Here is a 14,133-nt window from a genome sequence, read left to right on the forward strand (position 1 = left end):
TACCATTGCTATGTATCTTGATGCAAAGAGTATGATGATAATATATTAAGTACAGAAGATACTTGACATTCAAAGATTTAAACAAAAATAAATAAATAAAATGTATTCGAATATGATGTTTGGTCAGATCCTTGGTCTGGATCTCAACTTAGGCCAGTGGTTTAGAACCAGCTCTAAGGGACTCTAGTATAATTCTTTAAACTTACATGTGGTTTGCTGACTATCTGTGAGCAAGTTTTAGGACTCATTTTGATTGAGGCATAGAAAGTAGTAAATAAAGGCTTTGCCTTGGAAAACTAAACTGACATTACCTTTCCTAGCATAACTCAAATTATATAGTTGACAAGGCAAATGCCTGTCCTTAATAAGTATAGTATTTTTTAAAATAGCCTTGTTTTCATCCCTCCAGTCAATTTCTGTACACTTATAATAAGGCTAGGGAAGTTTAAGGTAAATTATGTCTGTTTTTTCTAAGAGTTTTACCTTATTCTTTGGGCTGAAAAAAAAAAAAAGATATAACAGTAAGCAGTTTTATTCAGTCAGCTAAATATTTCTACTTGTAATTCATGTAAGTTCCATTTTTCTCTAATAGAGAGAGGAATACCTATAAGAGGTATATGGTTAGGGAGAAAAACACACCCTGGAAAAATAAGTAGTAGCCATAGTGCCATTCATTCACCAGATATTCCTGGTTCTCTTTCTGAGCACTTGGTAAGATTACACATCACTTCTCTTTGGAAATTAGGTATGCTCATATGACTTATTTTGTCCAGTGAAAATGATACTATAAGTGACACAAGTCAGTTCCATACAAAAGCTTTAAGAGCCAGTACGTAATTTGCTACATCCCCCTTACCTGCTGCAGCATCTGTAGGAGCAGAGATTGAGCCTTCCTTGGTCTAAGTCCCTGAGTAAGGACAGCATAGAGCAGACACCCACCCCCACCATCATCCTGCTTATGGATTGGAAGTATGTTTTATGCCACAAAGATTGTAAGGGTTATCAGAAAAGCATAAACTAGCTTACCCTTATTGATACCGTCTTCATCCCAAAAGAGTGAACTTTGGTGGTAACTACAAAACTATAGTAGATTTGATGTTTCTTTTTCTTCCTTATTGAAATTTATGTTTTTTGTAAACAGTTTCAGGATAATTAGAAGGAGTCAATTTCCATGTGTCAAAATACTTTTCTTGAATTACAGTGTTTTGTCAAGACATTTTGATATATTTCATCTGCTGGTAATAGAACTATAAATTTCTTAAAGGCAGTCACCATCATCATCATTTTTTTTTTAATTAAAGAAGTTGTGGGTTTACAGGACAATTATACATAAAATACACAGTTCCCACGTACCACCCTATTATTAACACCTTGCACTGTTGTGGTACATTTGTTACAGATATTGAAAGCACATTTTTATAATTTTACTATTAACTAAAGTCCATGGTTAAACAGGGTTCACTGTGTTGTATGGATTATCACTTTTATAATTTTTATTTTAGTACTATATCTACAACCTAAAATTCCCTCTTTTAACCACATTCAAATATATAATTCAGTGCTGTTAAATAAGTTCACAGAGTCATTCATCCATCCATTACCAAACTTTCCCATTGTCCCAAATAGAAACTCTATACATTCCCTACCCCAACCCCATCCCCTGGTAACCTCTATTCTAGATTCTGGTTCTATGAGTATGCTTATTATAATTATTTCATATCAGTGAAATCATGCAGTATTTATCCTTTTTGTCTGGTTTATTTCACTCAACATGATGTCCGCAAGGTTTGTCCATGTTTCAAAGGTTTTACAGCTGATTAATATTGAAATGTGAATTTATACCACATTTTGTTTTTCCATTTACCGGTTGATGGGTATTTGGGTTACTTCCAACTTTTGGCAATTTTGAATAAATTGGCTATGTGCAAATATCTGTTTGAGACCCTGCTTTCATTAATTTGGGGTATATTCCTAGAAGTGGGATTGCCTGGTCATATGGTAGTTTCATGCTTAACTTTCTGAGGAACTACCAAATTGTCTTCCACAGTAGCTACACCATTCTACATTCCCACCAGCAATGAGTGAGTACTCCTATTTCTCCACATCTTCCCCAGCACTTTTTATTTCTCTGATGGCTAATGATGTTGAGCATCTTCTCGTGTGCTTTTTGGCCATTTGAATGTCTTTTTGGAAGATGTGTCTTTTCAAGTCTTTCGTCTGTTTTTTAATTGGGTTGTTTGTCTTTTTGTTGTTGAGTTCTTTTTATGTTCTGGATATTAAACTTTTATCAAATATATGGTTTTGCTCACTGTCTTGTTCATTGTCTGCTCATTGCTTTTGCTCAATGTCTGCTCATTGTCTGCTCCTTGCTTTTGTTCAATGTCTGCTCATTTTCTTTAGGAAGCGCTAGGAACCAAACCTGGGACCGCCCATGTGGGAGGCAGGTGCCCAACTGCTTGAGCCACATCCACTCCCCTAGTTTAGCTATATTTAAAACTTAACTTTACAAATACTACATTCAAGTTGATGTAAACTGAATGTTAATTACTTTTCAGACCTTCAACACATTACTTTGTGCTGCTTAGTTAACTTTTTGTGCAGATCTTAATAAAGTTTCTTCTGTTCTCACTATTTAGTACCTTCTTATGTTTCCTCCAGTACCCCAAGCATTTCTTATCACATTACCAGGTGGTTTCAAGCAATTATTATTTACAAAGTTAAAAAATTAAAAAGCTGAGTCCTATTCCTGGTTTTCATTATAAAAATCTAACATCTTTTACAAAGGTAGTGCAGTAGGGTAAAGAGACAGAGTGGCTCCCTTTCGGCTTCCTGTCCCATCATCTTCTGCCTTTTCATTCTAGGGGTTCTTCAGCAAGCGCCTGAAAGGCTCCATCAAGAGGACCAAAAGCCAATCAAAACTTGACAGGAACACAAGCTTTCGGCTTCCATCCCTGCGCAATACAGATGACAGGTAGGAAGTTAACTTGCTTGAAACAGATAAGGTAGTGTTAGAGTGGGTTTTGACATAACATAGTTTTTGGTCTTTTCTAACTTTAATTAGAAAGATCCAATACAAAATTTATTTTATATTTTGAGACAAGGCACAAATGTTAGCTCAAACACCTAACCAGTTTAGGAATCTTTTAGCATTGGAGAGTTTGTGGATACTTAACTAATTTCAGAATGGGATGTGCCCTTTCTATAAAATCAAGCTCTAGTGGTCACTGTTGTATCTTTTTCCTATAAATGACTATAAAGTAACAATGACAGCTAACATTTTTTGTACTGTACTAGATGCTTTGTACACATTATCTCATTTAATCTTTATAATCACCCTATAGGATAAGTATCCGCTTTATAGATGAACAAACTGAGGTAGAGAGTGGTTAAATAATCTTGCTCAAGGTCATACAGCTAGTAAATAGCAAAACCAATATTTGAACTTGGGCACTTTGGCTCCAGAGTCCATGCTTTTCACTGCTACATTGTTCTTTGTGTACAGCATATGGAGTCAGTCTTTTTGGTTTGAAATCACATCTAGAAGACACGTGATGAAAAGGAAGCCTGGATTTTAGTAATTAGGACTACCAGTTTGAGTAAACCTCAAATGCATAGCTTACTAAGAGTAACAACTATCTAAAGATGTTGAATGTGTGCTAGAGTACAATTTTAATTCTTCCTGTCTCTGTAATGTTCAGATTTTACCATCAGCAACACTAGGTACCAGGCACTTTAAATATAACCTCTCATGTTAGACTCACAACAACCTTAGGTACTGTTATTATCCTTATTTTTGAGATAAGAAACTGAGGCTTAGAGAGATTGAGAAACTTGTTCAAGGTCACACAGTCTAGTAAGTTGTGGAACTGGGATTTAAGTCAAGTCTGCCTCTCATATTTGATACTCTTATTTATAGTTGATTTTTTCCTAGTAACTGACATTATTTTCAGTTTTCTGCCTAGCAGGCAAAGGAAAATTATAAATTTTCCAAGCAGAGAATTATAAAATGAGGAAACCTCATTTTATAGACAAGAAACTTGTCACTCACACATACTGAGTTGATGAGGGACTACTACTTGTCAGTTTTTCTTATTACCGAACAACATTAGAGGTACTCTGAACTGATAAACAACTGATTTTTCTTCTCATTTCCTTAGTTTCCTATTTCTTCTACAGTTTTCTTCATTCCAGAAATTCAAAGAATTTTAAAATGTTTCATTAAAATAGAACCAAAAAAAAGCTTTTCCAGAATAATGGTTTTGGCAAACAAGGATATTGTACAGCAATTAAAACACTCTCATTCAATAGCCAAATTCTTAAATACTGCAGCTTCATTTGGAAATTTAGGAGACAAAGAGATATTTTTATAGCGGTACTTTATTTTTTTAACTTTGTGCTAAATATCACCTTTATTTCAAATAATGTACACTGTCCTCTTCTAGTTTGATTTGGGTAACCCATGGGAATTCCTTGGTTCAATTACCAAGAGATAATATTTGACGAGAGACTTTTCTATTGTTATTATATAGTTAGTGCATTTTTAGCCTTTTCAGTGGCCTAAATTTATAATATATACTTCCATGCTGTTCTGCTTCAATCAACAGAAGTATCTTTCTATCTGAAATACAGCATAAGAGAGTGCTAGTAAATTTCAAATATTGGACAACCCTTTTAAAATTTTTAAACCCATTTAAATTATAGACATATCCTATATAGAAATTTTTCAAAAACTATAGAGGCCTTTCAAAAGAGAAAAGGTCTTTCAAAAAAAAGGTCTTAGATTTTCAAAAACTGAGAGGTCTTTCTAAGCGATGAAGAAAAGACCAATCTATTTGACTTTACAAAATATAAAAACTTCTGTGAGCAAAAATGAATGTATTAAAAACAACAAATACAACAAGAAATTGAAATATTTTTGCAATATAGAAGGCAGGTGAACTCTTAACACTTTTAATATATAAGAATTTTATATAAAGCAATAAGTAAAAGATAAATACCACAATAGAATAATGGCAAAGTACCAAAACATAGGTCATGAAAGAGTATGAATGGCATAAACATGTTTTGTTTTAATGCTCAACTTCACTAATGAGCAAAATAATTCAAAACAAAACAATGAAATATCACTTTTTTCTTAGTTTAGCAAAGATAACATTGCCCAGTGTTGACAAAGATGTAGAAAAATCAGGAACACTGTTTTGTGGAAATATAATCAGCTCAGGAGAAAAAGTTGAAAATAAGCATTTAGAGCCTTGAAAATTTTTTAGACTTTAATCCAACATTTCATTTTTAGGAACTAATTGTGTAAGTATGCATAGTATCTGTTCTTTGAGACCTTATTTATGATACTAAAACAAGAAACTACCTAAATGTCAGTCAGTGGGGATTGTTAAATAAATTATAATAAAGCCATGCAGTGGAACACTATGAAGCCAGTGGAAAGAATGAGGTATATCTTTGTGGATAGACATGGAAAGCTGCCTACAATTTATTAAGTAGGAAAATCTGGTCCTATAACAATATGTATTATATGGTCTTATTATAAGAATAAATATATATGTAAAAAAGGCAGGAAAAGATATAACCTCTGTTAGTAGTGTCTATTACTAGGAGATGGTACTTTCAGTTAATATTATATAGGCTTCTATATTCGTAATTTTTTCAGGGAGAATCTGTTACTTACAAAATCAACCAAAAAAAAGGTATTTTAAATTTTGGAAGCAAAAAGATCAAAATGCCATATTCTTTTAAAATGAAGCACCATTCTGCTGGTCGTCAAGAAAGACAGCTATATTCTTCTTGTAGAGCAATGTCCTCACTAGAGTTTGAATGGACTATAAAATTTTTTGAAAATTGGCTTTCTTGCCTTCACATCATCTGAAGACACACATAATAGGACTAAAGTGCAAGATATTAATTAGCTGAAGTCTTTAAATTTGTACCCTTACAGGTATGAACAAAGGTTTTCTAAAGACCCCTGTTTTACCTGGGTCATGTGCATTAGTTGCTGAAGTCAGACCATTTCTTCCAAAATGGTATATCGTATCTAAATTTAAAGAGCTAAACATTTCAATCCTTACATCACACCTACAGAAACCTAGTATTCAGGCCTTTTTTTTCCCCTGTTGTTAAATCACATGAGTAAATTATGAACACATCTTGTCGTTAAGAAAAAGTTCCAATACAGAAGAAATACAGAGTGAAAAACTAAAGTCCCTCTTCATCTTCCCTGTCTCCCCACATAAAAAGACATCATTAACAATTTTCATCCTCTCAACTTTTCTTTAAAATCCACATCTAAATGCACATATATGTATTTTTTGTTTATTTTGCATAAGTGGGATCATATTACACGTACTAGTTGTAATTTGCTATTTGGATAAATATTATGGACAACTTTATATGTCTATATATAGATCTATGTCATTCATTTTAGCAACTGCATTCTTCGTATGCTTTAGTTTTGTTATGTAATATATCCATCTTTATTGATGGATATTTGAGTGTTTCCTCTTTTTTTTATTTTGGCACAAAATAGGGCTGTAATGAACATTTTTTAACATGTATTTTTTGTCCCTATGTCACTAGGGCTGATTTCTAAAATAAAATTGCTGAGTATGGCATATGTTCATTATCAAATTGTCCTTCAAAAAGCCTGTATTAATTTCTGTTCCCCCCAAAAGACTGAGATTACCTTTATCCTCTAAACATCCTTTTTCACTTTACCAATATGATGGATAAATAATAGTAATAACAAACATCAGTATATGGTATTTACTATGTGGCAGACTCTGCACTTTACATATACTAATTCGTTTAGTCATCACAACAATCCTATGAAGTAGTTATTGCCACAAACCACATTTCCAAGATGAGGAAACTGAGACACAGAAATTAGTAAATTGGCCAACTCACACAGTATAGAAAATGGCAGAATTGAGATTCAAACCCAGGATGTCTGGTTCTAAAGATCACATTTTTAACCTTTACACTCCATTGCTTCTCCAAAAAAAGGCATTTGTTTTACATTGCATTTCCCTAATGCCTAGTAAGTAGACCATTGAACAAATTTTCACATTTTCTTTATCTGTGACTAGCCTATTCATTTCCTTTGCTCATTTTTCTATTGAGTTGTTTGTCTTTTTCTTATGAATTGGAATACCCTTTTTGTTACTAGGGATAGTAAGTCACTGTTACATATTTTGCTAAAATTTTCTCCCAATCTCTCTTGCTTTTTAAAATCATGTCTTCCAATTACAGTAAGTTTTATTTGTTGTTTTGTTTTCATTTGGCCAAATATATCAGGTTTTTTTTTTTCTTTGTGGCTTACCTGGACTAACTTGACCAGAACATTAAACTCAAGAGACCAGAGATCCCTTTCTCATTAAATTCCTCTTTATGATGCTATGCAAATTACTCTACCTTTCCCTCCTTCAAAAGGAGGAAATATTCTATCTCTGGTATCAGAAGGATAACAAAGTAGTGATTATGATATTTTGAATTCTTCATAGTTTTTGATAACTACAAACCTTAACTACATTCATAATATTTTTAAAAGATGAAATTATTCTCATGAGGTCTGTGTTACTACTTTATTGTGACAGAAAACATTTTTAAATGAGTTAATTTCATCTAAAAAATATTTCCTGAGTATGGTCAGTAAGTTTTTCTATGTCAAATGTTAGTGTATTTTAACATGTAGATGTGATTGATTGAAAAGACCCCAAATGACTCCAGTCTCTCTCACCAGTGATCTGCCAATCATAAGTTCTGCTATGAGGTTCTGATGGGACTTGGGTCAATTTACAGTGATGCTTATTGGGTCAGTTTTACAATGATGCTTAAATTCGGAATTTCCTTTGTGAGGCATAGACATAAGAAGTGAATTTTGCAAAATAATTTCTATTTCTAAATACCAAATTTACTAAAGCATTTATTATGTGACAGTTATGTAAAAGGTAGCATACTATGTGATATAAAGGAATATAGAGAAGCAAGTATACAGTCTCCAACCTCAAGGAGTCAAGTAAGAGAGATAACTTCAAAAGAGGAAATGCATATAAAATATAGGGGTTTAGAAAAAGGTGAGCTTGCTTCTTGTTGAATGGATTGGGAAAGACCTTAGAGGGCAGTGGCATGTGAGTTGAGTTTCCTATACTCTAAAAGACATCACCATCCATCTGCCTAGTAGCTTAAGCTAGAAATGGTGAGTCATCCTTGATGCTACAACATTCTAGTCATCAAGGCCTATCTATCTCAATCTCCCTCAACTCCATCCACTTCTTCCCCACTTCTGCTGCTCAAATTCATGATCTTTTCTCAGATTACTACCATAATCTGTGAACTAGGCTCTAAGTCTTTCATCTTATCTCTCCCTGCTCTTTGTACCCCCTCCTCTTCTTCCTCGCCAGAGTACTTTTACTGAAACACAACTGATCAGGTATTCCCCCTCCACCACCCAGAACCTTTCCATGGCCATCCACTGGTCTTGCAATCAAATTAAAATACCTACACATGACTTACGGGTCCCATCATGATTTCTCTCAAACCTCATTATCCATCCACACACATCCACGCTGCACCAGAGCCACACAGCTGAATATCTCAATTCCTCGGACACCCCGGCTTTGCATATTCTCACCACAGGCCTTCTCTCATGCGATCCACTCCATCCAGAACCTCCCCACCTCCACACGTGAAGATAGCTGTTGCCGCCTTTCTCCGCCCCTCCTCCCCTTCCAGCCCCCGCCACCCTTCCCGCCAGTCCCGCCCATATTACCAACCTACAATCTGCCCTCTTCCCCAGTAACTGCTTACGGCGTATTACCAGAGGTCTGTCCCCCCAGTTTTAGCCAATCCGCAGCCGCCCCTCCGCCCTGCTCTCCCCTTCCTACTCCACCCCCTTCCCTGCCTATATAACCAAGTGTACTTCCGCAATAAAGCAGACCTGTTCCTGCGCTCAGGCGGTCTCCGTGGTTCTTTCCTAACCGCGCGTCCCCCACGCCTGGAGAGCCCCGGTGCTCTCTCCCTGGAGCACCCCCCCGCCGGCGGTCCAGTAGGAGCTGACCCCCCCGACTCTTGGGCCTGAGCGAGGTCGAAACCCTCACGCTCAGCAACAACTGGCGCCCAACGTGGCGGCTCCTCCCCCGGCCCCTCTCTGCTGCTGCTGCTGCTGTGATCGTCCTCCTCTCCAGGTAGGGACCCCTCGCCCGGACGAGCCCCAAGGGACCCCTCGCCATCGTCCCGTCCCTATCCCGTCATGGGCGCCTCTTTGTCATTGCGTCAGGCGCCGCAAGTCAGAGCCCTCGCTGCCCTGCTCGATGCCAATGGAGTCCGTGTCTCCTTGCGGCAGCTCCAAAAGTACTGGGATCTCTTGCTCCCTTTTAATCCGTGGCTCGCCACCTGCCAACTCTGGAGCCCGGACACATACTCGCGACTCATAGATCGAGTCACCTCCGCCATGGAGCACGAGAAACGCACCTTCCCAACAGGCCTCTTACCCGTCCTCGTTGCCATTCGCGCCTGTCTCCTTGGCGCTCCGACCGAAGCCATTTATGAAGCTTCTCCCAAACGGCCTCTAGACTGTGATCCCGATGAGTCCGCCGACACTGACTCTCTGTCTAACCAACTTGCTGCTGCTCTCGAGCGCGAGCCTCCCCGCCCGAGCTCCCCGCAGCAGACAGAAACCACTCCTGCCGCTCCCCAAAATGGCGGACTTCCGCCTTCTTCCCCCACTTCTGCCCAAGATGGCGCACATCCGGCTTCTTCTCCGCCAGTATCCTCCTCCTCCCGCCTCTACCCGCCTCTTCCTGCCCAGTCAGCATCCGGTTTGGGCCCGGAAGCTGCATGGTCGCCATCTTCCACTAAACCGGATGCGCCCTTCGCGCCATCTTGTCCGCTGCCGGATGTGGCTGCTCTGCCATCTTCGCCGGCGCCCGGAAGGGTCCCGCCGCCATTTTGTTATCGCCCAGAAGCCGCTAAGCCGCCATTTTCTCACCCGTGTTCCGCTTATCCCTTGCCGCCGCCGTACGGCAATAGCCCTTCACCTGCCTTGGCTGCTCCATCAGCCCCCGGTGCCACGTCTTCTCAAACCCCCCAGCTGTATCCGCTGAATCCGCAGCCCACGCTGCAGCGACCCCAAACTTGGCTACCCTTTACAGCGGAAGAGGTCAGGACCCTCCGCAAAGCTGTAAAGGAAGACGGAATTGGCAGCCCTTATGCGCAGCAACTACTTAAGGAGTTGGGGACCCAACTCGTTCTCCCATATGACTGGATTGCACTAGCCCGTGCCATCCTGACGCCGGGTCAATTTATTGAATGGCGCGCCCATTACCAAGCGGCTGTTGACCGACAAATCGTAGAGAATGCCCAAGCTGGCGTCCTCGATCCCTCCGATGCATACACGGGGACCAACAATTATGCAGACCCTCGTTCTTATCTCCAAATTGACCCAGGGTTTTGGCACCGAGTAAAAGTCCTCGTCCAACGGTCATTCTCTCTAGTTTCCACCAAGCAGCCCACCAAACTCGCGCAGCTGCTTCAAGACTCCAATGAGACTTTCCCAACATTTGTCGCCCGCGTCCTGGAAGCCTGTCAGCGGAAGATTTCCAGCGAGGATGCCCAGTTTGCGCTGGCCAAAGAACTTATCATAGACGGGTGCCTTGCGCCTTTCCGGGCCGTGGTCCTTCCCATACGTGACAAAGCTCTGCATGAATGGGTCCTTGCTTGCCGTGACGTCGACCCACAAGTCAAAACACTCACCGCTGCCTTTGCCTCTGCCATGGCTGTTTCATCCGCCCCCACTTCTGTCTGCTTTCGGTCCGGCCAGCCCGGCCACTTCGTCCGCGAGTGCTCCCAGCCAGGCCCAGCGCCTCGCTCAGACCCGCCGATGCGACGGCCAAGGGGCCCTTCTACGCCGTGTCCGCGTTGTGGGAAAGGATATCACTGGGCCCGCGACTGCCATTCCACCCAAGGTTCCCAGCAGCCTTTAAACTCCCAGCGGGGCAGGCCTCAGCCCCACCCCCAAGAGGCCCTCAGAAGAATTCCCAAGCCATAATGTGGACAATGCCCATCACGCACCGTCAGAGACCCTCATTAGAGCTCAAAATCGATGGGCAATGGCTCGATGGGCTCCTAGACTCCGGCGCTGAAGTCTCCTGCATTCCTCTCGAGGTCGCCGCGTTCAATCACTGGCCCCTAGAAACTGGCCCTCAAGTCATCGGCGCCACTGGGGCCGCCACCTCCTGGAAAACATCCCAGCCTCTGCATTGGAGCGACCGAGAAGGCCACGAAGGCCAAATTCGCCCACTCGTCCTCTCGTCAGTCCAAACCATCTTATGGGGGAGAGATGTCCTCAGCCAGCTAAAGGCCCGAATCACCACAGAAGCCTTCTCAGCTGCGCTGCCCCCCCCCTTCTAGGGGCCACTGCTCCCATCTCAAAACCTGACCCTATCCCTCTGGAATGGGACACAGAGGAGCCCATCTGGGTCGAGCAGTGGCCCTTACCAGCTCACAAATTACAAGCTCTCTCCGCCCTCGTCCAAGAGCAGCTACAGGCAGGACACATAGAGTCATCCACTAGTCCCTACAATTCACCAGTCTTTGTCATCAGCAAAAAGAGCACTGGCAAATACCGTCTTCTCCACGATCTTCGCGAAATCAACAAGCATATCAGGCCAATGGGATCACCTCAGCCAGGATGCCCGCACCCCACCGCAGTCCCCCAGCATTTTCATGCGGCAACCATCGACATCAAGGACTGCTTTTTCTCTATTCCTCTTCACCCCCGGGACTGTCCGAGATTCGCATTCACAGTTCCACGCATCAACAACCAAGGCGCAGCTCAGTGATTTCAGTGGCGAGTATTGCCTCAAGGCTTGCGCAACAGCCCGACTATGTGCCAACTGTATGTCAACCATGCTGTTGAGCCGCTGCGCTCCAAGTTCAATCCGGAGCACACATACATTCTCCACTACATGGACGATCTTTTAGCAGCGAGCTCCAGTGCGCTCCTCAATGATCTGCTCTCGGCAATAATAACAAACCTCTCCAGCCTCGGGCTTACTGTGCAATCTGACAAAATAAACCTCCAGCCTCCTTTTCAATTCCTAGGCTTTCATTTTCATCGGTTCATCCAACCCGCAAGCCCAAAAATCCACCTTTCTGATAAGATGACGCTAACCGAGCTCCAGCAACTTTGCGGGCAAATCAGTTGGCTTCGCTCGGTGCTTCCCATCACAACAGCGCAAATGCAGCCCCTCTTCGAGCTCTTGCAGACCAAGGATAGCCCACCAACTGCAGTCACTCGCAGCATCACCATCACCCCCGCTGCCCGAGAAGCCGTCCAACAGGTCAGCGCCGCTCTGCAGCAATGCCGCCTAGAGCGGTTCTCCCCTGACCTCCCAATTTTGGCTTTAGTTCTGCCAATGCCGGTCACTCCCACGGGTCTCTTATGGCAAGATGGCCCCCTCCTCTTTCTTCATACGTCAAAAAGCAAGCTCCCAAAAATCTGCCCTTTCATAAGGGCCTGGATCGCGCTGGCCACTGACTTAGTACTTCTCTCCATACAGACGTATGGTATCCCGCCACACACCATTGTCTGGCCTTTAGATGCCAAAGAAGTTACCTCCCTCATCATGAACAATGCCCAAATGCAGAGCCTGGTAGAACTCTTTCGCAGCTCCTTTGACAACCACTATCCTCATCACCGATTGCTGCAGGGAATGTCTCAATTGGCGTTTTCCAACCCGTTCCGTCCATTGCCCGCACGGAACCCGATCCCTTCAGCCATCACTGCCTTCACAGATGCCTCAAAAACGGCGTTTGCTGCCATCATATACACTCCTGGGAATCCTGAGCCACGGCAACTGCTGTTCGCAAATGACTTTTCTGTTCAAGTGGGCGAGCTTCTAGCTGTCGCTGCAGTCCTCAATCTCCACCCAGACCAGCCTCTCAACATCTTTACTGACAGCCTATACACTCTTCAGGTGTGTCGCAGCCTCCCGCTTGCTACTTTCCTACCAGGTGACTCAAACATCGATCGGGCGCTCGCCTTCGTACAGCGACTGCTTGAGGCGAGGCAGCAGCCCTGGTTCATTGCTCATATCAGAAGCCACTCTGGCCTACCAGGACCGCTGGCTCTAGGGAATGACCTCGCTGATGCTTCTGTGTCAAGCCGCCAGGTAAACCCAGTCCTCCTCTATGAAAGCCCTGCCGACGGGCCGCGGCTTGGAGACTTTGTCAATCAAGCTAAGCTCTTACATTCCCAATTTCATTTCTCTGCGCAGTCCATCCGAAAGCTCTTTCCAGACATACCCATTGAGACTTGCAAGCACCTTGTGCGCGCGTGCCGAACTTGCGCGCCCTTGCTGCCACTTGGACCTTTGCAGCCTCAAGGTGTTAACCCCCGCGGCCTCCGCCCGAACTCAAGGTGGCAATTAGATGTCACTCATGTCAGTGCATTCGGCCGCCTCAAATATCTTCATGTGGCAATTGACACCTTTTCGCATCTGTGCTATGCAGTCCCTCTTGCGGGAGAAAGTGCTAAACACTGCATCCAGGCGCTTCGCCAAGCTATTTTGTTCATGGGAATTCCATGGGATCTCAAAACAGACAACGGACCAGTGTATCGCAGTGCCTCTTTTGCCAGCTTCGTGCAAATGTATCACATCACGCATCATTTTGGCATTCCATACAATCCACAGGGGCAAGGAATCGTCGAGCGCACTCACCAACAGCTCAAGCTACTCATTCAAAAAGAAAGGGCCTCCTCTCCCCACAAGGCCCCCGCCGGCGTCAGTGACTGCCTGCCTCATTCATCACAATCTCCTAACCTTCGATAACCATGGACTCTCCCCCACCCATAAACACTGGGGACCCATGTGGCAGCCCTCGCAAGTTCCCCTCGTCCATTGGAAAGACCCTGCCACAAATCGTTGGCAAGATCCAGCTCCCCTCCTAGCACAGGGGAGGGGCTTTGCTTGTGTCTTTCCAGATTCTGAGCCGCAGCCGCTCTGGGTTCCTGGGCGTTGCATTCGGCCCGCCACTGACCCATTAGTTCCACCGAACGATCAGCACCCTATGCCTTCGGTGAGAGATAACATTGACAGTGGATACGGCCCAGAGGTCGCCCCG

General features: G+C 42.9%; 1 protein-coding gene across 12 annotated transcripts in view; it reads left to right on the plus strand.

The window, feature by feature from the left end:
• RASAL2 (RAS protein activator like 2) overlaps positions 1-14,133 on the plus strand; it is a 459,173-nt gene that overhangs the window by 371,740 nt on the left and 73,300 nt on the right. For all 12 annotated transcript variants that reach the window (XM_058274784.2, XM_058274786.2, XM_071207582.1 and 9 more), the window contains one exon: positions 2,862-2,971. In XM_058274784.2, the coding sequence (XP_058130767.1) occupies positions 2,862-2,971 (110 nt within the window). The remainder of the gene's footprint in view (positions 1-2,861; positions 2,972-14,133) is intronic.

The sequence above is a fragment of the Dasypus novemcinctus genome, chromosome 13 (assembly GCF_030445035.2).
Source record: "Dasypus novemcinctus isolate mDasNov1 chromosome 13, mDasNov1.1.hap2, whole genome shotgun sequence".
NCBI classification, from domain to species: Eukaryota; Metazoa; Chordata; class Mammalia; order Cingulata; family Dasypodidae; genus Dasypus; species Dasypus novemcinctus.